We start from the raw sequence: 24,136 nt of genomic DNA, 5'->3' as shown, positions 1-24,136 counted from the left end.
TCAATTATATTTATAACGTTTTGTTTGTGAAATTATCAGTAAATCTAATATTTTTAAGAGTGCATCCATACTGTACCCTATGTGGTTCTGGAAGTAGGTTCCGCGATTCAACAAATAAAATGACGCGCAGTTCAACAAGTACACAACATTTTAACACATTCACACCGATTTATAATAAAGAAAACAGATAGAGGTGTTTTGCATATTAAATAAACAAAGAATTAAAGTATTACCCATAGCGCCAAAATTTGTGTGCTTGCACGGACTGCTGGTTACAGAAATTTCTGATGCTTTGCAGCCCGACTGCACAGTTTTCCAGAGAGTTCTGTTTTCGTTGAGATCTTGCCTTGCGGCAAACAACCAGACACGGCAGGTACTGGTGCGCAAAAATGTTTGAATGCACTGGAAGTGCGTTCTTAGATGCACTATTCTGTATAAATTTACACAACTTGGTTATTTCAATCTCTTAATCAATGAAACACTAAATGCGAAGAAGTTCTGTCCCAGATTGGAAAGTTTGCTGTTTATGAGTGAGAAATCCGCCGCGCAATCAAGACGTAACAGTAGCCATTGTACGCACAATTAATTTTTTTCCCTGCCCACTTCACAAACTTTCCAATCCGGCTTATTCCTTTTTAATGATAACTTTTTGTGCATTAATACACGAATACATCTCAAGCACCTGTAGTAGACAAGCCTATACTGCTTAATCTCATGAAAACTGCACTTAAGTGCACCCTTGCCCGAATCTGCAGCCAGGATTAAGTTTGCTTTCAGTGTGCTAGATACTTGGACCAAGAAAAGTAATGCTAAAATTTGCGCCAAGTTAACGCAATACATATATAATGACTTTTGCACTGCCACATCAAAGCCTAAATGGGAATGAGTAATGGGGCAGTAGGGGAAAAGTCTTGACGTAATAATTTATTTTACTGATATGGCATAGTGGAAAGTGTGGCACCTGCACGCACGAGGTTCATCAACGTATATGCCAAACTTTTTCATCTTCACGCTGATTTATAATAAATAAACAAGAAAAAACTAGTTGTTTGAATGCCAATTTATAATAAATAAACAAAAATTGAAGCTGTAGTGGACGCCATCACGCCAAAATTTTTGGCATTGAATACAGGAATTCTAATAGAATTCTCTCTCTCATCTCACCGTACTTTCCAGTCGAGCTGATATGGGATTGCAAAAGTAAAGAATGTCCAAATTATGGTTCTTGGTCAGTTTCTTAAAGATATTTATGCAAACAGGTTTGAAGGTTCCGTTCTGATTCAACACTCAGGTAGTTACAATTAGGCAAATTAGTAAATGAAATAATTTAAGAGTGAAAATCTCACATTGAGTAGTTATGTCAGCTAAGGAAAATAAACCAATTCCGGAAAGAAGCATCAGCCCAGATGTCCAATCCACCTCGTCGGAAATAATTTCTGAAGCAGAAGTAGCAGTTAAGAGACATATCGTCGGACAGAGAACAAATTTACTGACACAACCTCTCAGCAGTGATGGATTAGTTAAACAAGAAAATGGAAAAACCTCATACATCGCAAACGATTTTATTGAAAAGCTAACACCTGGTATTGTAAATTTGGTATTGTATTGTTGATTATGCATTAATAGGCACTACATGTTCAAGCATTAAATGAACAAATACAAAGTTTTTGTAGTTACCATCAAAAACCGAGTGCCAAGTTGGTATCCATTCAGCTGAATTTCGGGTGTCATCTGGGTACTCATTTAAATTGCACGTTGTATTTATTAGTGTGACATTATAATGGTAGAGTGTACTTATGTGAGGACTAAAGCTGGAAAACTCTACTTTATTTTAAAGGTTTATTCCCGTTTTAAATACAGGCTCAAATCGTGGACTTTCCATGGCAAAAGCTTCGATTACTCCCAAAAACCACAACGTAGTTAATCCAAATGTTTTGGATGATCTCGAAAACGACTGCTACAAACTTTCAAAGAGCGTTGATGAAGTTTTGGCAGAACTAACAAAAAGGCTTAACCAGGTTGTACAGTATGTTTAAACTTGTTTACTAATTCACCCACCACCATCCTACCCAGACTGGAAAAAGTGGCACTTTTCTATGACTAATTGAATGTGTTAGTAGAACAATGTGACAACATCTTTGGTATGACAATGTAGCAGCCAAATTTTTGCTGAGGTTTGAAGTTATTATTTATTGCAAATTGGCATTCAAACAGATTTGCCCAAAGCAATTGTTTTATAAATGTGGGTGAATGTGAAAAAGTATAGCCAGCACTTAACAAGTATAGTGTGTGCTCATGCTTAATTTTCCAGAGTGGTCAATTACCAGTGTGTTATTGCCTATTTCGTCTTTAACTCGTTGTCATGTTTACATAAGTATGGAAAAAATAAAGCACGTGTTTCAAACAGATGAGTCGTTATATACGCTGTATGTGAAAATAGTCTTTGTTTTGAACAGATAACTGCGATTTCTGTTGCCAACACACAAGCTTGTAATGATGTGGTGAACAACCTGGGTACACGTGTGGACAACGCAGTACATTCCATGTATGCGTTGATTGCTCACTGTGAAGAGTTAGACAAAGCTATGCTGCCTGTTTACAAACTTGCCACTAAAATGTAAATTCCATGCATTGTGGAATTGTATGCTTTATCCAGTTGCTTAAAGATGTGTTACTGAGTTACTGGAAACGACCTTTAATTTAGTTTAAAATGGGTTTTAATTTTTGTTTGCTGGTTAGTTGGTTTTCTAATTGCCTATTTTTAAAGAAATGTTTTTTCCAGAGAAAGGATAAAAGATGTTGTGTCTGCCCTGGAGGCAAATGTTCATTGAACTTCATGTTTCTCTTCTTGGACACTGTGAATTTTTTTCAGGATTGAATTGAACTTTTGGCGTATTTTGCTTTCTAGGTTCTACAGAGTTAATGTTATATTAATTTTGCTGAAAAATGTAGCTAGCTTTCGAAGTTGCCAATCACAGGATTTTATGTATATGTCGTATAGTGCATATATATATATATACAAATAATTTTATACCAAACTCTATTTCATATACATAAATGTGTAGTTTAGCCCATAAACACTGAATAAACGTTTTTTAAACATACTTACAGATTTGCCACTCTGTAGATTTTCCTTTTTTAGCTACACTCGGTTATGTTTTTCCTTGCGAGGTTTTGAATTATTTCTTATTTGTGTGCAATATTTTTCTGTGATTATAAATATACGGTTTAGTTTTTTTAACATTTTACCATCTCATATTTTGACGTTGGGTTTAAGTTTGCCAGTAACTGAAATGCATTGCCATGGTTACAAGTGCATTTCATTAAATTTCATGCATAAATGTGCTGGGTATATTTCTATCTCTTTGTTTGGTCATGCTAAAATGAAAAGACAGTACCGTGGTAGTTCATTAATCGATGGAACTTATTTGATTTTTTTCTTTGTTGATTGTGAGCAGGCATTAGGCTAAGATGGTTGATGACACTAGTGGGAAGCGTAACTTCCGAGTGTCATATTATGACAAGGTTGGTTGCCGTGGAATTGGCGAAAAAGCGATCGTGGCCATTTTGAAAGATGATATAATCGACCGGAAAAATCTGGAAAACTTTTGCATTCGTTTTTCCATCCCTTCAAGTTTCCGGATCTTGATATGGAAGATACTCCTCAAAATCCTCCCCATCCACCAGCAATCCCACAAGTTTGTCATGCTTCAACGAACGGAACAATATAACGACCTCAATCGTGCATTGACTGTTATGAGGAAGATTGATGACAAGACTGATCTGCCGGAAGTTTTTCTTAAAATGCATTTGCTGGAAACCGGTGAACTGCGACTGGCATTTCGTCACGCTGCTTGGCACGACAACTTTTATTCAATCGCACAAGCAGTGAGTGAGATTGTTGATTCTCCGGTGATAGGTTACTGGGTTTCGGTGAAGCTTTATCATTACTTTGAGGGAAATAATTACCTTGCTCAGATTGATGAATTTAACAATTTACTCACATCAGCTTTAAAAAAAGAACACAGCAAGCTGTTTCATCATTTGAATGATTTGAACTTTTTCAATGATGATTTGATAAAGTCGTGGTACAAGCGTTCTTATGCCGGAATTATCCAGTGCAATGGTTGTCTGGAAAGGATTTGGGACGTTCTAATTGGTCGTGGTTCACGCCTTTTGCCTTACATTGCAGTTCAGATTCTAATAACTTTTGACAGGCATCTTTTACAAGCGAAAACTTTGCTAAAATGTCATGAAACTTTGACTGCAGTGCCATTCTCAGATGAAGCTAGTGATGTTATTGTATATAAAGGAATTGAAAGGTGGAAAAAATTAGAGAAAATTCTTTAATAAATAGGATCTGTTTTGAACGTATGCAACAGCAGTCAGCATAAAGCAAATGTTAACCTAAGCAGTTGCCTTAAGTCTTACTTAATGTTCAATGAAACCTTTACATCATAAAAATGATTGCTAAAAGTATTTATTTGAGTTTTTGCAAGTTTAATTCTTTATTGTACATGTACTTAAGTTTTACTTACGCATGGCGCTTACTCATTTATTTGGTGTGCAAATTTAGAAGAGACATTTACGTATATGTGTGATTTTAATCAAATCTATATTAAACATCTGTTTCTAAACTATGGTTTTATTTTTCTAGAATATTTTTGAAATCATGTTGCTAGTCAAATTCTGCAAAGTCTATTTCAAATTGAAGAAGTATTATATATCATTGCCAATAAAAAAGTGTTTTTATCTTGCTAGATCGTGTAGGACTTTCAATTTATCACGTCTTTAAGCAGCGATGGCTAACTCGAACGTGCCAGATGAATCAACCAATGTTAAGTGGATGTACGAGGGAACCAATTCATCGATTGACCGAGAAGCTTATTTATTAGGAAAAAGGATAAACAAGCTGGAGGAAGACAAAGGAGATTTTATCGTCAAAGATACAACAAATGAGAACCTGAGCGTTACTGTCCTCGAGAGATTGGATTATGAGAGCAAAGTGAGAGAAGATCCGTTGTTTGCGATAAAAAAGAGAGAAGATGAAAAAAGAAGAGAACTTCTTAGCAATCCAGTTAAACGTAAACATCTCCAAAACATGCTGAAAACAGCTCTAGTGAAAGACCTTGGCAAGAGCAATCACCATCACAAGAAAAAGGCTCATTCCTCTCGCAAACACAAAAAGAAGAAAACCAAAAACTACCGCTCATCAGACTCCGAGGAGGAGCCTCCAAAAAAACAATCAAAAAAGATCCTTGAAAATGCTCACAAAGATAAAAAGCTACATGCCGCACTTAAAAAAGCACTGGAGAAAGATTTGCAGGAAAACGACTCTTCTGACTCATCATTGTCATTATCATCTTCTGAAAGTGAAAGGGAAGCAAAACATCATGAAATGAAGCACAGTTTTGAGTCAAAGAAACACGACAAGCATAAAGGAAAATTCTCCTATAAGAAACTTTATTCGGATGACGAAGATTCTGCATCGTACAAAAAGAAAAAAAAATCCAAAGATAGAGGACGCACAAAATCTTCCACCTCTGAAGATGAAGAGAAGAGCCTCAACAAGAAGAAGGGTTACGGGTTAATTGTTGTAAACAAAAGAGATAGTCCTAAACCAGTTAAAAAGTCTCGGAGGACACCATCACCTGATCCGAAGAAGGAAAAATACGAGAGAAAGGAAAAATCTGGTTTTACGAGAAAGCTAACAAAAGATGAACTAGAGAAGAAGAGACGAGAAATGATGCAGAATGCAGATTGGAGAAACGAGCAGAGAGGTAAGAATGTGAAACAATATTCAGAGCAGGAGAAAGAAGAAAAAGAGCGGGAAGATCGAATAAAAAAGTTGCACGATCATCGGATGAAGAAAGATGGAAAAGTGAAAACTTTTCTTCACGATATGAAACTGAAGCAAGCATCGATTGGTTCACTTGAAGACACAGTCAGAAGAAAACGACACACACTAGACAGAGCTTCCAAAGATTAGCGGCTTTTATTCATATTGCATTTATTTAAATTTCACTGCCAAACTGAGCATATGTCAGTTTTTGGAATAAATATGGCACTTGCATTCTCTCGTTAATACTTTTTCTCGTACAATATGTGGTGAGACATATTATGACAAAATAGTGCATTTATGAATGAACAAACTCAGCAGACTGATTCATGATTACATTTTATGCAAATTTTGATTTCTGAAATTTCTGTTTATTTCACCAATTTTCATCACAGCTCTGATATTTTCCCAATTTTTCTTTCAAAGCCGCTGTTTCAAATCAGTGATGTCACATCTGTATGAAACTTTGTAATGCCTTTTTACGAAACTTTCTTGTTGTTTTACAGTTGTTAATGTAGTCATACCGGTATCTGTTCTGTTTGTTATTAACATGCTGTGTCAAAATGAAGCTTAGAATACGTCACAAATCGAAAACAAAAGTCTTGACACTTGACAATGGCCTTGACTGCACTGTAGGCGATGTGAGAAGAAGGATTCAAGACATTCTGTCAGACTTATCCGTTGCGTAAGTTGCAGACATCAATTAAAAAGAGATTTGCAATTTTACTTGCTTATAATAAATTTAAATGCATCTATAACTAGAGTACGCGGAGTTTATGCGTAACTTGTCTTGAAATGTGTTTAAAATGATGTCATTTTCATACACATTGCAACGTGATGTTTGTGCTTCGAAGATGATTCAACAAACACCGACTACACGGTAATCAAAGTCTTTTCATATAGAGTTGATGCAAAGTTTGAACTCAGTTTAAATGGACAAACCAGTCTCGGAAGCGACTCAGTGAAATTGATTGAAGTTGGAGTCGTGTCTGGAGATCTGGTCAAGCTTATTATGACAGAAGAAGGAAATGTTGCATCACAGTACGTCTGCCTGAACTATGCGCGTGTCATAATGGATAATAACTGTGAAATAAATCACTTCTTTTGTCACAAGCAAACATTCCATTGTTTTCTATTTCATGTTGTGATGATGTGGTTATTTTGCCTGATTTATTGTTCTTTTCGATTATTTTGTCAGATTTCTTTGCACTTTGTTTAAGATACTAGATCCCACAACACTTGCTTATTTATATTTGTAATATTTGTTAATTTTTTACAGTTAAACTTCCACCCTATGCAGATTAAGATTTTACATTCATAAAGTGTTTATGATTTCTATCATCAGAAATGCTGAAGTAAGTGAGGCAATGATGTCTGAAGTAAATCTAATTTCGACGCAGTCAATGATGTCAGTAATAGAAGAACAACCTTCAACATCGCAACCTGAACCAGAAAGTACTGAAACTGAAAGAAGTGAAAATGAGCAGGTGAAAGGAAAGCTTTCTGCTAGGAATTAACAGATATTGGATACAGTTGTTAAGTATCTGCGTCTGTTGATTTAAAACTTCAACAAAAATCGGCTATTTGTGCTGCAAGAATGTTTCCCGAAAAGCAAAAGATGATAATAACACTCATTGCATTGCCTTGTAATGTGCTTGCAGGTCGTTTCAGATCCTCCCTGTGATGACAATTCTGGGCCGATGTTTCTCAGAGATTACATCGATGGAAAAACGTTACCAATCTTTTTGCAAGACTTGTACAATTTACCTGCTGTTCAAAATGAATTTCACGCCATTTGTGTCGCCTTCCATACCTTGATGTTGGAAAGTGGATTTGTGTTACAGGTTAATTTGAACCATATCTGACTTATATGCTTGATGTTAGTAATATTTCATAGCTCCAGAAATCTAATGAAACTGGCAATCATTAGCGAAGATGCGTAGACACATTTACGTGTAATGAACAAATGTTCATTTGTTATAACATGTGCAATAACATCCAAAATATTTAGAATGCAACCCAGCAATCATCCGATATAAGCACTGCCCTCATGTCATTTGTTGTGAGTTTGGATTACAATCATCCTGCCGCCGAAACATTGCAGTTTTCTACCACTTACAACCCTTTGGGGCCTTTTGTATTAATTAATGGTATGTTCTTTGTTGCGGTTTTTCCCAATACAGCATTTATACCTGCCCTGGCATACTGTGAGCTTTTATAAATGGTATTGGCATGTTGTTACAATTATTTTGGTCACACTCCTGAGTACTGGTATTTTAAGACATCAGCTTGTTCACCTACCTTTTATGTGTTTATTTGCACATTGTATTCTGCCATATTTATAGGTTTGGTTCGTCCATGTTTAAACATGGAAGAACAAGTTTTAACGTTGCAAGTGAAATCAGCAGAGTTTGTAAAGAAGTTTAATGCTGACACAAGTAAGTAATGTTTTGTGGATTTGTGTTTTTTATCTTGTTTTTCTATTTGTTCTTTTTCATCTGTATATACTTGTCATAATGAAAATGCAATAACGCAAGGAACTTTGCAATTTTATTTAGAGCCAGCAGATAGCAGCACTGTTTACAGGAACATGTCAAAACTCTCCCATATATTCAAGGAAGGGATCGCTTACAAGGCTCTCAATAACATGCGTGAAGGTAGCAACATTTTAATACCAACAATAGAAGTCAATGTGCCTTGTTACTTGTTTCAGTATATTGTCATTAGTGTATGCTGCTAAGCTTAGCAAAAATTTCACAACGAAAATAATAGAAACCAGTGGTTGCGTCATTTGGCGCTTACAGTGAAGAAAACAGTTTTGAAACCATTATCATCATGGCTGCAATGATTTCAATTGGTTTATTTCAATGTTTTTGCTGTTACATTTCCTACTTTTAGGTCCTTTTCCATTGTGGCTTAACTTAAAGTAACCACTTCTCTATCCTCAGAGCTAAAACTTCCTCCTCTTCACGGACTCCTCTCGCTCTTCCCTGAGCTTCTGCTTCGAGTCATCTCAAGCCTGGATGCAAAGAGCCTATGTGCGGTTGCGCAGGTGCCAAAGAAAAGATTTAATTTTTATCGATTTGCATCGAAATCAACTTTAACATTTTATTGCGAGTGCTATTTGTGAATACTCCAAAATATTTATGACCAGATGGTGACGCTTTGCTCTTGATCATTTTTGTTTCACTGATTTTTATCTTTTCCAGACCTGCAGTCAGCTCTATAATATCGCAGGTGAAGATATTTTGTGGAAGAAATTGTACATCCAAGACTTTGCTTCTCGACCAAATTCGGTTTCAGATTCTTGGAAAGATGTAAGTGCCAAAAAATAAATGTTTTCTTCTAAAATTTATGCTTGTTGAGATACAAAGGACGTAATTACATCACATATGTAACTATTAAGACGTACCGGGTTCGATATCTTGAGAAGAACAAGGAAGAACAAGAAAGAAGACAGTTTCTCCAACGGGAGCGGGAGTTTGAGGGCGTATATCCACCTCTGCATAATCCTTACCCTGATCTCCCTGTCCCATTTCCTGGACAACCAACCGGAATGATCGGTAACCCGCCAAATATTTAAATCATAATTCATGCGTTATGGATGCGTTAAATGATGGTTTAAATGGTTGATTCATGCGTTAAATCATGGTTTAAATGGATGTCGTTAACCGGGATGTCACTGGTTACCACTTATTCACTTACTAATTGAAAATCGGTAAATATCTTTATTTAAGAAGAAATAATTAAATGAATAAGTGACTTTGTGGCAAACAAGTAACTGAATAAGAAATCACGTGACTGGTAACCAAATTCATGTTTTGAATAAGTAACGAGGGAACTAGTTGCCAGCTTCACACCATGTCGTTATATGGTCTTATATTTCGTGTTGTAACCTGAGTCGCAAGTTGGAAATCTTTGCATTGCCACAGCAAAGAAAAGTTATTTTGTGTTTAGGCGGCGACTACGATCTTGACCCAGCCTTCCCCTATGGACCCTTTGGGGGCAGAGGCCGGGGTCAGCCCAACCCACTCGGCCCCATGCGAGGACCTAGGCTGCCTGGTTCGGGTAACCCTTTACCGGGGTCAAGATACGACCCCATGAACCCGTTTGGTGGAGGTTTTCGCCCAGGTCGAGGTGGCGGAATGTTTGATGACGACGATTTAGGTCCTGGAACGGGTTTACCTCAATTGCCGGGTCAAAGGGGCAGAAGGGGCTTTGGAGGTGGGGGTTTCGGGGGTTTCATTTAAATCATGTATGTTACACCGGACATTGTATTGCTTTTGCCATCCCTGTACATTGCGCATAATTTACTCATTGTTTAGTTCGCACTGTGAAGAAATAAATGCCCCTGCTGTTACGTGGTTTCATGTCTCGTACTATTTACCTGAGCTTATTTGAGTGCTTACACAGTCTTGTCATTTATATATCTTAGTGGAACATGCCACCGTATCACCTGGTATTGTTTTGTTGAGGACTGTGTTCTTACACCAGCACGCTGCGACGATGTTCCATGACAGTTAATTATTCATTACACGGGGAAATGCCAATGTTGATACACTTTAAATTTTAGCATTGCTTCAAGCGAAAAAAAGAATTTACAATTACGATATTTTCAAAATAGTGTTATACTATTCTAGAGAAGAGCGTGGACTGCAGAACAGAGGTTTTGAATTTCTTTGTTTGTGCCAAACGACTTTTTTCTCTTTTATTGTCCCAGATTATTTGGCGAAACATGACACCAACAGGCTTTAAAAAGCAATGTAAGATAAACTACGAAATCATTCTCGTAGTACAACGTAATATCGCAAACACTCTGTTATATTATCGAGAAAAATGTCAAGTTTCGCCGAAAATGAAGGTGATGAAGCTGGCGGAAAGGAAGCTACGAAGCCTCCATCGCCTAAACCGGACACTGGTACGCCTCCGGGGATTAAACCAGGTAATGTAGGCTAATAATTTTTTCATTCATATTTGAATGTCATTCTAAAACATTTATCTTCAAAAATTAAGTTATGGTAAACACAATGGTTCCAAAATAAATTTTATTTCTTTAACTACAGTACTTTTAAAAGTGTCATTTTTAGGCCATGATTGCTACAAAATCTTTTAGTGTTATCATTTAAAATTGAGTCCGTTATATTATTTTCCAAAATGTAATGGATATTAATGCAATGTTTGTTGAAATTAATAAATCATGAAAATCAATGTTTTAATAAACTTAACACGACATTTTTAGAAAATACTTGCTGAAATATGATAAACAACAATTTTATTTATTACACTTACCGTTAGATTACGTAAAATTACTATACATCTAGATTCTAGAACTAGATATAGATTTACCACGTAGGCCTAATTGTTGATTGTCTTCCCGCACGATTGATTTTGTTTTGTAAAGTGAGATGGTAATTCGATATCTGTCGTCTTGACAACTTACCAAAACAATCCTGATTAGGTAACGCTAAAATATCTTCTGTCTGGTCTTGATTCAACTAACTTTCTAAAGACACCTTGCTAAACTACTGGTCAACTAGATTACTAACTTGTTTCTTTACTTTGGTGTTTATATGAATCTTCTAAACGAGAACTTTTGTGCCGGAGCCTTTTTTATGACGTAGGCTATGTACGATAGACTATGCTTATAATCAAATCAATCAATTGTTTTTCTGATTTAGCGAAAGCAAATATGTCTTTGCAAAAAATAAATTTAAGCCATTGATTGCCCAAGTCAATTGGACTAAGCCTTCCAAGGATTTAACTTGATCGTTTAAGAAACGTTTAGCTTACTGTTGGTCATATGAAAAATCGCACAATTGCATTGAGCAACAAATTTTGCAAGTTAACATAAACAACAAAGGACCCGAGTTATGTTACATTCTTGTGCGTCATATTCTTTTATGACGCACTAAAATGTCAAAGGTTAAATCTGGAAAATGTTTAAATAAGGTTGTACATGTTTTGAATCTCGTTGATCTATTATATTTGCGAGTTGCCACGAATACAGCCAATACTTCTAGCGCAATAGAGGCACCGATTTTTGCTTATTTCATCGTCTGCACAATTTAGCGTCGTATCATATCGTTTGCATTTCTCCATTGGCTGTGGGTAGCGAAAAGATATGTGCTAACCTTGTGATGGCAAAATATAACAAGAAATATGCTCATAAACAATCAACGAACGGGAAAAAGCGTCAAAGCCCGAAAGCTTAGTCAGGACGTTCTATGAATAATTAATTTAAGAAAGATATTAATTTACTTGTTAGTATCGCCATTTAATTAATATGCTGGAATACAAGGTTTGCATAAGACCACATCAAAATTACGTGCTTGCTCTTGCATTCTTGCTGAACAATGCTTAAGACAGTACTTCCATGTACGTTGCACAACAGATGGAGACCAAGGCAGTACCAATGAGGAAGCAGCTACCCCAACGATTCCAACAACTGTCTATGGAGCACCCACACAACGCAGCCAGCGACGAAGGGTGAAAGATCAAGTTAACACCGGTCGGAAGAGGTTGGCGACTTTTACCCAACAAGCCCATGCTCATACCGCAACCACAACAACGGTAAATATTTTATTAACATCAAAATCTTAAAAAGAACTTTTAAAAGAGGGTTATCCCCTATAGTCAAACTTCAAATAACCACCAACTGGTTATTGTTATTAAAGTGGTACCGGACCTAGGCTGTAAATAGCACGTAGTATACTTTTATACTGTTGTATTATTAATCGCCAATCGTTAATTATTGCAAAAATGAAAGGTAAGATTTTCTAAAAACTTCCTCAATTCAGTATGGCCAAACTCCAAGCGCAATTACATAATTCTTTTTGCTCTAGCCTGGAAACAAGAAAAATATGGTTTTATCTGGGGATGCTATGAAGGAAATGGCTCGTCAGGCCAAAGCTACCAGAGAAGAAAGACGATCTGGACTTGATGGAAGGCACAAATACATAATTGCAAAGGTGGATGAGAATTTTCTGCATGATTTTTTTCCTTTGAAATTTAGATGATTGTATGGTTCTGTGTGATGTCGTGGCTTCAAATTATGAGTAAAACTTCAGTAAAACTTGGTCTCATAATATTACTAGTTGCACGTCATATTTGTAAAAATCATGAATAACATAGATGTGTATAACCACCCAACAACCTCATTACATTTTCTGATATACATTTTATCAACAGGTTGCTGATGCTATTGGTGTTGAAGACAGTGTAGTTGAAGACCAGATAGTTGGTGATGATCATTTTGATTTGATTGATTATTTCTTTGAACCAAATGGAGCCAGAAAGTTAATGTTTTATTACCAGGTTTATTGCAGTCATGTTTTCAATTAACTATTACAGAGTCTTTTAGCATTTCTTATTGCTTTGATTGCTTTGTTTGCTGCATTTAGTTATTTGTACCAAAATAATAAACATTTCAGTTTCCTAATTGCTTTCTTTAAATACATAGCTCAAGAAAATATAAATCTTAATCTGTATAAATGTAAAGTTTTGTTAACGTCAGGATGCAGCGCCACGCGAAAGTGCTTATTCACGCGCCGATGTTGCAAGCGTCATTCCAAGTGTTTCAACCAAGAAATTGTTCCTTACCAATGGTGATGGTGAAGGTATGACATTGATGGTGTCTTTTGTTTGATATCGTTTCAAGACTTGTCAGGAAACTCAATTAATTCTGTTTAAGTTAATTTTTCTAAGATACAAAACTGTAAACCTCTACATAAAAATTGCATGTTTACATCAACTTTGCTTTTTGCACCAAACAGCTCTTATTGGCATTTGCTACTTCTTTGTGAGGACAATCACGAAACCAATAACAACGGCCAACATTGCTAATGAAGTAAACTTTGGAATGATTGACAGCACGGGTAAGAGGAAGGTTACTCCTCGCTATCAGCTTCAGTTTTGCTGAAGTTTTGATATTTACACTCATACTTAAGCTTAAGAGGCCATTATCATGCATCTACTTTGGGATGAGCTAAAGTGCTATTTGAAGGGAATAGGCTTGTAGCGTTGTGTAGAATTATATTGTTGTTGGTTATTACAGTAGTTTAGAGTTATTTAACGTTGACGTGAAACTTAAGTGTTTTGGTGAAAATGATTTTAAAGAGGGCGGATTGCTGAAGGGAATTGAGACACTGCTCGGCAAAATTATGATCCCGGCGCTTCGAGTCCAAGAAAACTGGGGAGCTCTTTCCGAGGAGGAAAACAATAAGTCACCAGTCGTAAGTTTCCCGCCTTTATAGGTCCTAATATCCATTTATAGTTTGAAAGAAGCGAGTATAAAAAATTCATGATCCCTTTTTAATAGCGCATTTATTTTTTATGACGATGAAAATAATTCAAGTTTTTACATTCTTACTCTAATTCTTAATCTCCAGGTTGATGAGTTCATTGAATCAGTGGAAAAATTTGTCAATGTTGTTTCTACAGCCCGTATCAGTTTGGAAGGTAAGTCGACCTCTGTGTCAGACATGGCCATAACTTAGTTTCATTTGTTATTCTGATAAGATTGGATGGTAAAGAAAGAAACAAGAAAAAATTTAACCAAAGTTTGTGCTGCTGGGGCTGTGCTTGCTGCTTGGGCAACATTTGTCTGTTTACATTTATTCTGTTATTAAGTATTCTGCATGTTTTTGCCATAAAGGAAAGTTCGAGCTGGAAGAAATTGACGTTGGCTATAACCTGGACAGCTTTAGAGCTCCAGCTGATTATATCCAGGCTTCAAGAAATTCGGACCTCGTGGAGAAGTTGGAAGGGGTGGTGGAAGCCTGGTGCAGGCAGATTGATCAGGTGACAAAGAGCAATCAATTTACTGCATCGTTATATGTATCATGAATTGAATAATACGACATTTTTTCATAATGACTAAATTATATTTGCTTTTAAACTGGTGTAGTTAACTTAAGCTGGACGACTAATTTGCACCCCATACAACGCAAGCACAGTTCATTTTCATTAAGAAATCCTTCCTGATTATTCGTACTTAGCCAATAATTATTAAGTTAAATGGTCCCTGAGTTGGGATGTTTTTTCTCTGTCAGGTTCTCGCTGAGAGCGAGCAAATGCGAAAAGAAGCGGATGACATTGGACCTGCAGCAGAACTGGAGCACTGGAGGCAAAGAATGTCAAAGTTCAATGCATTGCTGGATGAGATCAAGACACCTCGGGTGAGGAAAGAGTTTGGTCTTCTTCATCATTTTATTGTTGATTAATATTTTTGACACCTTAACAGCCACAGCTTAAAATACTTGTCTTAACTAAGGTGAAAACAGTTGTCGGAGTCGTTCATGCTGCAAAATCACGATGTATTCGACACTGGGTGACACTAGACAGTCGAATCACAGATGCCGCCAACGAAGCCAAAGACAACGTGAAATATCTTTACACCCTCGATAAATACTTCGGGCCCCTTAGTAAATGTGACCCCAGAAATATGGTTGAGATCATTCCAAGCTTGATGAACAGCATAAGGATGATCCACAGCATATCACAATATTACAACACTTCAGAGAGGATGACGTCACTGTTTGTTAAGGTTGGAAAGCACCAAACACAGCTTTTTGTACTCTTATTGCCATCGGGTTTTGTTTACACTTTCAGAATTGGTATTAAGTCACCAAATTTAGTGATAGATTCCAGGTTATGATTTTAATCGAATATAATTCCCTTTTATGTATATATTGAAAGTATTCTTGCTGACGGGATGTTTAAATTTTTTTCCAGGTCACCAATCAGATGATAACGACATGCAAGCTATACATCAACCACGGTGCCGCTAAGATTTGGGATCAGGATCGAATGACTCTTCTGAGAAAGATGGAGGATTGTCAAGTTTTGAACCAGGAGTACCAGAAAGCTTTCCACAAGATAAAGGAAAAGCTGAAGGTTAACCCAATATATTTAATTCTTTTTTACGATTTTTATTTAAGTTTTATGGGATTCATTTAAATTTACCGTTTTTGGATATTTTTAATGTTAAATAACAAACGGCGTTATCAATACTGTATCCTGGACTTTGGTGGGTTTTTCAAATTTTGTTTAACCATGCAAACTTTCTTGCAGGAAAATCCAAATGAACGCCAGTTTGAGTTCAGTGAAAATTACATCTTCGGGAAATTTGATACATTTTGTCGAAGACTGGATAAACTTACAGAGATGTTCCGTGTTATGCATGAATTCTCTGGCATACATAATGTTAAAATCGAAGGCATTGACTCCATTGCCTTGAAGTTAGTCAGCTTTTGATCATTAACTTATGCTGATTACTTAGTCTGCAGTACTAAGTGTTTAAACTTGGATATTTTTTGGTCTGTGAGCTGCTTTGTTTGCGCAGTGTTTTGTGTTCATTTTGAATTTCATGCAAAAGTTTGGCAGTACACTAAATAACTGTGATGTAACTAAAAGTTGCAACATTTCCCTATGTACAACCATTTCTGTCCAAATTAGATATCAAAACATCGTCACCAACACTGAGAAAAAGAAGTACGATGTTCTAGATCACCGTAAAGCGGAATTTGACTCAGATTACAATGATTTCTGCAACCAGATTGAGGGTCTTCAACAGACTTTGCAAGATTTTTTGGATACTTGGTTTTCAAAACCGCTCACAACTGAATATATGCTCAGTATGTCTTAAAAGTTTCTTCTGTCTTTTCTATACTTCTCTCACTTTGCTGACGCAACATGCAATGATAGGTATTTGCTGTAAAATCTCACATGTACACTATATCTGTTGCGTGCAGTTTGCATCGTGACAAAACACAGTGCTGCTTGCATAATTGGTTACTTCGTTTTTTTTTGGTTTGGTTTGGTCGTTAATTGGTGACTTTTTTCAGTAAAAAATACCCTTAACTTCAATTAGCTACTAACTGATCTTTTCAAAATAGAAAATTACAACTTCTCTTTGTTTTTTAGTCCTTGTTGAGAAATTTGAGAACATCAAAGGGGCCAAGTTGTACACATTTGACAAGTACATGGCACTCCTGGCTCGCTACTCTAAAGATCTCGACAACGTGAAGAAAGCTTATCAGAAGATGAAGACGGATCCTCCGATTCCGCGGAATCTTCCTCCTATTTCAGGAAAAATTGCTTGGGCCAGACAGATGTACCGGTGAGTTATTTACTGAAAATAACCGCCACTGGTCAATTAAATTACCTGTACTCATAGTTAGTAAAGGTTTGTAAGATTGTTTGTTCTTTGTGTTTGGTATAACCAATTTAAACTCGGTGATCATAACGGTAAATAATAATAATCACTAATAACTAATTACCTAGTTGTACACACAGTCGTTCTATTTGATGATTGCAGGAGAATCGAGGTTCCCATTGAACACTTCCGCAAGCATCCGGATGTTCTTGCCACTGTGGAAGGGAAGAAAGTGGTGAGCAACTTCAATAAACTTGCCGCTGTCCTGCTTGAATTTGAAGTCCTTTATCACAAAGCATGGTAAAAATATTAATAGACATGATACTGTATTGTATTTTTTTACCATTTCCTATCTAAAGTGAGCTGCGAATACTTGTTACAGTAATGCTTGTATTTTACCGATGAATATGTCGACACTCCTGGCTCTGAAAGCTTGAGATAGATTATAAGATTTATCACTCAGGTGCAAAGCCACTGAGCTTGCGAAAACAAGTCTGCAATCTTCGCTACTGATTCGCCATCCTGAGACGAAATCCCTACTTGTTAATCTTGATCCATCTATTTTTGAGATCTTGTGCGAAGCGAAACATCTTCGGAAGATTGGAATGGACATTCCCGATGCTGTTTATACTCTCTGTTTGAAAGAAGAGAAGCTACATCAGGATCAGGTAAATGATAATTTAAAAAAATCGAAGTAAAACAGACGTAACGTTTGTACTTTAACTACATCCTAACGTTATTGTGAGCTTTTAAAGAAAATTTTTATTCATCTTTGTAAGTTATCAAACATTTTTTCGAACAATGTTAATATTTTATTTCAGCGAAAACTGCAAGAAACCCTTGATGAGTTTGAAAGCATAAAAGAAGGAATCCCGTCAATAATTCAACCGTGCCTGAAGCCATTGATAGGAAGAGTGGAGGAAACCATCTTGCCTGGGTTAACCATGCTTACGTGGGCTTCAATGAACTTTGACAAGTTCATTGCCAATGTTTGTTCCTCTCTGGAAGATTTGAAGATTTTCACCAAGAAGGTATTTATCAGTTTTTATGAAGGAGGTTTTTTCATTGCAAGTTACGTAAAAGTTATTTGTAGGAGTTTTTGTCCAGATCTGGAAAAAGTATTTTAGGTAGTTTACAGCTAGTGGAATAATTAATTTATAATGAAACTTTTTCTACAAAACTTAATCAAAAGTTGATGACAGAGCAGAACTCCACGACGGAAATTTTACTTATCGAATAAAAATGTATTGCATTGTTATAGGTCTCAGATGTCCTCGAATGTCGAATCGAAGTAGTAACGGAAGACATGGGGATGACAGCTCTCTGCGATCTTCCAGAAGATGAGCCAGTAACTCCAGAAGAGTTCGTGCAGCGGACGGATCACATTGTCGAGCTTGCGGCCAAGTCACTTTGCCAACAGAGCGTAAATGTGGAGCTGGCTGTTTTTGATCTTATTAAGGTGACTAAATATTTCTCCATTGATAGTAATTGCTTTAAGATATCGGTTATCTTTAAGCATTATACGACAAAAATAAAAAGGTAATGACAAAACACACTATAAACCTGTGAAGTTGCTAATTAAAAGCTATACCTATACTTATACAAACTATATGATACCTAACATACCTATAATAGATATAATAGATACACCTATAAATACCACTTATACAAAAAATCTATGAGGTAATAACAAACACCTATAAACCTGTGAAATTGCTAATCAGAAGCTCCCATAAATTATTATCAACAAATCGATGTCTACAAAGTTGTTTGATATTGTTGGAATTTGCCTCGCACTACAAAAGCTGGAACCTGGAAATTTTATATACTCCTCAGTTATTTGAAGATACTCTCGCTCCAGACGAGATGGCGGTGTTGGAAGCACAAGGCAAGGGTGAAAACTTTCCCAACTGGTACCATGGCGTCATGGGTGCTCTTTGTCAGAAGAACACCGATGCTCTGGTAAGATCATTGTAACTCATAAAAAAGATCATTGTAACTCGGACAGATTTATTTTGTAATCTCTTTACGTTAACGTGTAACTTTATGCATTAAATTGAGATTTACTATTTTTCTATTCAATTTATTTAAAGGTGAAATGCACACGACTTACCCTGGATACCATTAAGCGTCGTCTTCAGCAGCATTCCAGCAAGTATCAGACAATGATGTCTGGTTCTGCTAGAACGGATGAGGAAAAGGTTCCACTCTTCCGTTCTAATATCATCCTTGCCATACCAGCAGTTGTCATGAGACCAAGCCTTGAGGAGATTCAGGTAATTTACTAAATTCTTGTTTTTATTTTCAAAAATTTATTAATGCTAAGTTGTTCACATTTATTTTTATGATTTCGTTGTTTGTTGTATTTAGGTTGCTTAACTTTCAAATTGATACCAATCATTATTAGAACCATATAAATAGACACTAATCATATATGTAATCACTAAACGTATATAATGTTTTTTACAAAAACAATAACTAGCTTGTACTGGTTAGGCATATTAGTGAACAAAATTTATTAATAACCTATTGTAATTATGACATTAACATCAAAACCATAAATTTTACATATCACTAAGCCACGTATACACAACCCACGATTTTGCAACTTTCACTTCATGCATGTACACAGAGCTCGCTGAACAAAGCGACCGAGATCATTTTAAGAACAGCAAAGAACATTCCTCTTTGGCGTCACGCTGAGATGCAGAAGTGGCAGCAGAAGTTGGAGGCGGAGGCAGCCAAGAAGATCGGAGAGGATCCGAAAATGACAAAAACTCAACCCCAGAAACCTCTCTATCTGCAAGTCAGGTGAGGAACGTTACAATAGATACAAGCGATCTATGTGACCTATTACATATCACCACAACACACACCTAACTATCCAGTAGCCAGCTACAACCCTTATTTTAAGGTGTTTACACTCAATGTATTGCAAATGAAGAGACGATTATCTTAATGTCGTATTGCTCGATAATCTCAAATGAACTCTTATTTTTAGTGAACATAAGGATGTTGTGAAGGTGTCAGGTCCGCTTCATACAACCATCACCTCTCTCAAGTCAGAAACTGATTCGGTAAATCTTTGTTACAATCGTCTTTACTTTACGATGTCGGACATTTCGTGAGAAATCTGAATGTTGCATACAGTACAAATCTTTGCTCTACCAAATGATTGTAAATGATACAATGTAAAATGATATCTGACAAATATATGATACTATATTTCTGTAAGGTTTTGCAAAGTGAATATTTACCCCCAAATATTTAAGGTTTCATCGAGTAAATAATAGCTTACGCTGTCGGACATAACAATTTCCTCTGTCAGGTTCTCGAGACATTTGCTTCTTTCAGCGAGCTTTGGAATTCCGATCCTCAAGATCGGGTGAAGGAATTTGAGGAAGATGAACCAGGATTCACCGAGTATGAGGGCCAGATCAGGTCTGTAAAGTGAACTTGTATTGTGTGAGGCTTTTTCGTGCGATTATGTCATGTTTCAATTTGTGCTTCATTTGTTATTTATGCATTTTTCACTACTAAGTTTATTGAAATCGAGTTAGTGATTTGACTGCAAATTGTTAACATAAAGTTTTATCGAGCCCTAATATGTCGTCGAGGGTAATTTGTAAAGTTAGTTGACGTGGACAGATACTACGCCAAGATGGAAGCGATGGTGGAAGACATTCCACTCAATTATCGAGTTGGGGCAGTGACTTTTGAGACGGACCAGATGAGGCTTGCTCTCGTGGAAGAGTGCAAGGCATGGAAGCGGGCATTTGGAGGTGCTCTCAACCGCAAGGCGGGAGCCACCATGGATGACATCTACGGCTTCACTGATAATCTTCAGAAGATATTGAGGTGAGATGAGTTTAAGAAGAGAATTTTTGCCAGAAAGTTTCAAATTAAATGCACTTTTTTATCCTTTTCCATTTTGTAATTATAAACATACTGTTGGTTTTTCGCTGATGAATTAATTGCTTTAGAAAAAGAAAAAGAAATTTTGTAAATCGTTTGAACTTTTCTAATGACATTACAAATATTTGATATACCAGTCAAAGCCAAATATTATAAAAAAAAAACTTGTGAAACGTTCTTATTTAGCTAATCTTACTTTAAACAAACTTAACTGTTTCTTCTTTCTTTCTTTCGTCCATCAGCCGACCAATCAACGACCTTGATGATGTCAGAACAGCGATGAGTTCACTCAAGGACATTAGAGAAGCTCAGATACGGATCGATATGACAATTGGACCGATAGAAGAAAGTTACGCTCTTCTCAATCGCTTTGAGCTCTATTACGATGACGGCAACTCAGAGAGAGTCGACGGCCTCGCTTATCAGTGGAGAAACCTCATGGCACAAGTCTGTTACTTTCATATTTGTAACTTTTCCATTTTTAGCTTTTCAAAAGCTTGTTCTACTGTGCTTATTCAATACAATCAAAGCAGAACAGATGGCTCCTCGAATGTGAAACGTAATTTTTCAACACGAGCTATGACAAGCTTGAGCTTGCTTCTTCAAGTGCAACAATAACATGACAAAAATTTATTATGTCTGTAACTAAAACACTTTCTGTTGATTGAATTTTTTATAATTCACGTTTTGCTTCTCGGTTATTGTAGTGTTAGTTGAAGTTGTGCTGAACACTTGTTGTTTTTACAGGTTAATCACGTCCAGAACACCCTGTTGGAAGTACAACCCGGATTTAAGGCAACTCTCTTGTCTGGTGTTGAGAAGTTTCAGCTAGACGTTGGTGTGTTTTACAAGGAATATGACAACAAGTCAGTAAATGAACTAAGATTGAGCATTACACTGCAAAAATGCCTAATTTCAATAAAAAAAAACAATCTGCTTTTGTAAAATTAAGATTTCAACACCAGTTTTTGCATATCTTCGACCGCTGATTTTCTATTCTTTTCTTTACCGACATTTTCCGGAGATTTATTTTGTCATCTTTATCTTCACAGAGGTCCAAACATCCAGGGTCTTGCTCCTCGTGAGGCAAGCGATCGTCTCCAGATTTTCCAGACGAGGTTCGATGAGTTGTGGAGGAAGTACACTACATACTCTGGCGGGGAGGAATTATTTGGCCTCACCGTCACAGGTGGAAAGGATTTTTGGTTGTAAATGAGCGTATGTGTTGTGATGGATGTTTGAATGAAATTGTGCTCTCTTCTGCAAGTCGTGTTAACAGCGTTATGCTTTCAAACCTGTGTTTTATTATTACTACTTACTACTAAAATTTAGTATTTGGTAAGCTTACTGTTTGTTAACATTTGTCATTGCTGTTTCATATTAATCAACTTCTTATCGTTCATCACAGAATACCAAGATCTCCAGCGGATCAAACGGGAGCTTACCTTGCTGCAGAAGCTCTACAATCTGTACAACACCGTTATTGAGAACGTCAACAGCTACTACGACATCTTGTGGGCGGAACTTGACATCGAAAAAATCAACTCCGAGTTACTTGAATTTCAGAACAAGTCCGTATGATAAAACTTTGACAGTTTTGAAAACAGTATTTTTTATTAGATGTGGTAATGGCAAGTGCATTGCTCTCATAGGCTGGAGTTTTTGGACTTTTAAAGATATTTGTTTAATACTGAATCTTGAACTAAATGAAAAATTGCTGAAGGTTGAAGTTCAGAAACTGCATTTGAATTTTTTTCTTTAACGCAATTTTTCCCTTTGCCTTTAAAATTTTAAGAAAAAATTTTCCTTTTCTGGTAATCACTCTTTTTTGTAAAACTAGCCAACATGATACTTTGTTTCATTAAAGATGTCGAAAGTTGCCAAAGGCATTAAAAGAATGGGAAGCCTACCTCGATTTGAAAGCTAAGATTGACAACTTCAGTGAGTGCTGCCCTCTACTGGAGATGATGTCGGACAAGGTGAGGAAGTTGCTGGAAAAACATCAGTGCGCAAACACTACGACTTCATTCAAATCGTCTTAAATTCTGTTTCTTGTTCAGGCGATGATGCCACGTCACTGGGAGAGGATTGAGAAGATAACTCAGTGCACGTTTGATGTTGAAAATGAAAACTTTCAACTCCGCAACATCATGGAAGCTCCTTTGCTTGAAAATAAGGAAGACATAGAGGTGATGGGTTGTTGACGTCATTCTGGACTTTTAACTCTTCTTTAAATATTACTGTGCTATTAAACTAAACCATGTGAAACCGAATTTATGTTAAACTATCTTATATTTTAGTCTGTCTACTTAGAAACATATTTTGGTTAAAACTTTGTTTTCCTGCTGGATGTCAAAATTCTTTAAATAATCCTCTTTCTCCTCCAGGACATCTGCATCAGCGCGGTGAAGGAACGAGACATCGAAGCAAAGTTGAAACAGGTTGTCAACGAATGGAGCATCCAGGTCTTCACCTTCAGCCAGTTCAAGACGAGAGGAGAACTCCTCCTCAAGGGAAGCGACCTCAATGACATCGTCGCTCTCATGGAGGATTCTCTCATGGTCCTTGGATCCCTGATGAGCAATAGGTGAGGAAGAAAAATCCATGTCCTGAATGCACCACGTGGATGTTGTGATTAGAGCATCGTTGATGCTTTTATTAAGATATTGTTACATCAACCGTGTCAGTATTGGTCTAAATATTCAGCATTAGTTTTAGTCAGAGCCAAGTTAAAAATTAAACTGTTTTGAACTCTTTCATCCTTAAAATTATCCTTGTTGTTTTTAAGTGGAGATATTACCCTGCCGCATTCCTTTCTTTGTAATTGGTTCACTTTAGACAAATACAACTTTCTTCTACACGTTTACCACAAAATAAAGCTTCTTTGTTGTTTAATCGGTTATTTATTTTCATTTATTTATTTTATTGTTGTTTCCAGGTACAACGCTCCCTTTAAACCGACGATTCAGCAATGGGTCCACAAGTTGTCAGGCACCACAGAGATCATAGAGAATTGGCTGGTTGTGCAAAACCTGTGGGTTTACCTAGAGGCCGTCTTCGTAGGCGGAGATATCGCCAAACAGCTTCCCCAGGTAATAAAATCCAGGTTTATTTTGAGTAAAGACGAGATCCCATTCGTCTGTCTCTTGATCTTATTTTAAACTGAATTGAATGTAGGTAAGATGAGATAAAAGATAACAAGAATAATAATATCGTCCCCGCTTTAA

General features: G+C 36.6%; 5 protein-coding genes across 6 annotated transcripts in view; all 5 read left to right on the top strand.

Annotated features, from left to right (window-relative positions):
• Positions 1-1,109: 1,109 nt before the first annotated feature.
• LOC143458665 (BLOC-1-related complex subunit 6-like) lies at positions 1,110-3,458 on the top strand. The gene is made up of 4 exons (XM_076955512.1): positions 1,110-1,583; positions 1,861-2,018; positions 2,457-2,617; positions 2,783-3,458. The coding sequence occupies exons 1-4, from the start codon at positions 1,358-1,360 to the stop codon at positions 2,829-2,831; spliced, it is 594 nt and encodes a 197-aa protein (XP_076811627.1). The 5' UTR covers positions 1,110-1,357; the 3' UTR covers positions 2,832-3,458.
• A 9-nt stretch (positions 3,459-3,467) lies between these two features.
• On the top strand, positions 3,468-4,762 carry LOC143458664 (TBC1 domain family member 7-like). Its single transcript, XM_076955511.1, has one exon. The coding sequence runs from the start codon at positions 3,472-3,474 to the stop codon at positions 4,348-4,350; it is 879 nt and encodes a 292-aa protein (XP_076811626.1). The 5' UTR covers positions 3,468-3,471; the 3' UTR covers positions 4,351-4,762.
• Positions 4,763-4,801: 39 nt separating this feature from the next.
• On the top strand, positions 4,802-6,345 carry LOC143458663 (pre-mRNA-splicing factor CWC25 homolog). Its single transcript, XM_076955510.1, has one exon. The coding sequence runs from the start codon at positions 4,802-4,804 to the stop codon at positions 5,987-5,989; it is 1,188 nt and encodes a 395-aa protein (XP_076811625.1). The 3' UTR covers positions 5,990-6,345.
• LOC143458662 (F-box only protein 7-like) lies at positions 6,276-10,204 on the top strand. The gene is made up of 11 exons (XM_076955509.1): positions 6,276-6,524; positions 6,743-6,880; positions 7,185-7,326; positions 7,501-7,683; positions 7,851-7,989; positions 8,185-8,277; positions 8,398-8,496; positions 8,788-8,891; positions 9,049-9,156; positions 9,246-9,402; positions 9,797-10,204. Exons 1-11 carry the CDS (start codon positions 6,403-6,405, stop codon positions 10,087-10,089), a joined length of 1,578 nt encoding a protein of 525 aa, XP_076811624.1. The 5' UTR covers positions 6,276-6,402; the 3' UTR covers positions 10,090-10,204.
• A 415-nt stretch (positions 10,205-10,619) lies between these two features.
• Positions 10,620-24,136, top strand: part of LOC143461342 (dynein axonemal heavy chain 5-like) — a 38,124-nt gene continuing 24,607 nt past the window's right edge. Inside the window, exons 1-33 of one of the 2 annotated variants that reach the window (XM_076959238.1) lie at positions 10,620-10,781; positions 12,231-12,409; positions 12,682-12,807; positions 13,028-13,153; positions 13,353-13,455; positions 13,612-13,713; positions 13,955-14,070; positions 14,227-14,296; positions 14,493-14,638; positions 14,890-15,015; positions 15,111-15,383; positions 15,572-15,733; positions 15,911-16,077; positions 16,295-16,473; positions 16,763-16,958; positions 17,157-17,294; positions 17,458-17,662; positions 17,816-18,025; positions 18,256-18,453; positions 18,831-18,956; positions 19,088-19,270; positions 19,627-19,805; positions 19,996-20,071; positions 20,323-20,435; positions 20,643-20,852; positions 21,152-21,356; positions 21,657-21,775; positions 21,962-22,098; positions 22,318-22,480; positions 22,777-22,888; positions 22,970-23,098; positions 23,297-23,496; positions 23,848-24,001. In XM_076959238.1, coding sequence (XP_076815353.1) covers positions 10,676-10,781; positions 12,231-12,409; positions 12,682-12,807; positions 13,028-13,153; positions 13,353-13,455; positions 13,612-13,713; positions 13,955-14,070; positions 14,227-14,296; positions 14,493-14,638; positions 14,890-15,015; positions 15,111-15,383; positions 15,572-15,733; positions 15,911-16,077; positions 16,295-16,473; positions 16,763-16,958; positions 17,157-17,294; positions 17,458-17,662; positions 17,816-18,025; positions 18,256-18,453; positions 18,831-18,956; positions 19,088-19,270; positions 19,627-19,805; positions 19,996-20,071; positions 20,323-20,435; positions 20,643-20,852; positions 21,152-21,356; positions 21,657-21,775; positions 21,962-22,098; positions 22,318-22,480; positions 22,777-22,888; positions 22,970-23,098; positions 23,297-23,496; positions 23,848-24,001 — 5,034 coding nt within the window. In that variant the 5' untranslated portion in view covers positions 10,620-10,675. Of the gene's footprint in view, positions 10,782-12,230; positions 12,410-12,517; positions 12,606-12,681; positions 12,808-13,027; positions 13,154-13,352; positions 13,456-13,611; positions 13,714-13,954; positions 14,071-14,226; positions 14,297-14,492; positions 14,639-14,889; positions 15,016-15,110; positions 15,384-15,571; positions 15,734-15,910; positions 16,078-16,294; positions 16,474-16,762; positions 16,959-17,156; positions 17,295-17,457; positions 17,663-17,815; positions 18,026-18,255; positions 18,454-18,830; positions 18,957-19,087; positions 19,271-19,626; positions 19,806-19,995; positions 20,072-20,322; positions 20,436-20,642; positions 20,853-21,151; positions 21,357-21,656; positions 21,776-21,961; positions 22,099-22,317; positions 22,481-22,776; positions 22,889-22,969; positions 23,099-23,296; positions 23,497-23,847; positions 24,002-24,136 lie in introns of those variants that run through there. The other variant, XM_076959239.1, reaches the window with a different exon arrangement.

The sequence above is a fragment of the Clavelina lepadiformis genome, chromosome 5 (genome assembly GCF_947623445.1).
Source record: "Clavelina lepadiformis chromosome 5, kaClaLepa1.1, whole genome shotgun sequence".
Lineage (NCBI taxonomy): Eukaryota > Metazoa > Chordata > Ascidiacea > Aplousobranchia > Clavelinidae > Clavelina > Clavelina lepadiformis.
Note: the sequence above shows the minus strand (reverse complement) of the source record. Positions and strands in the feature narration are given on the sequence as shown.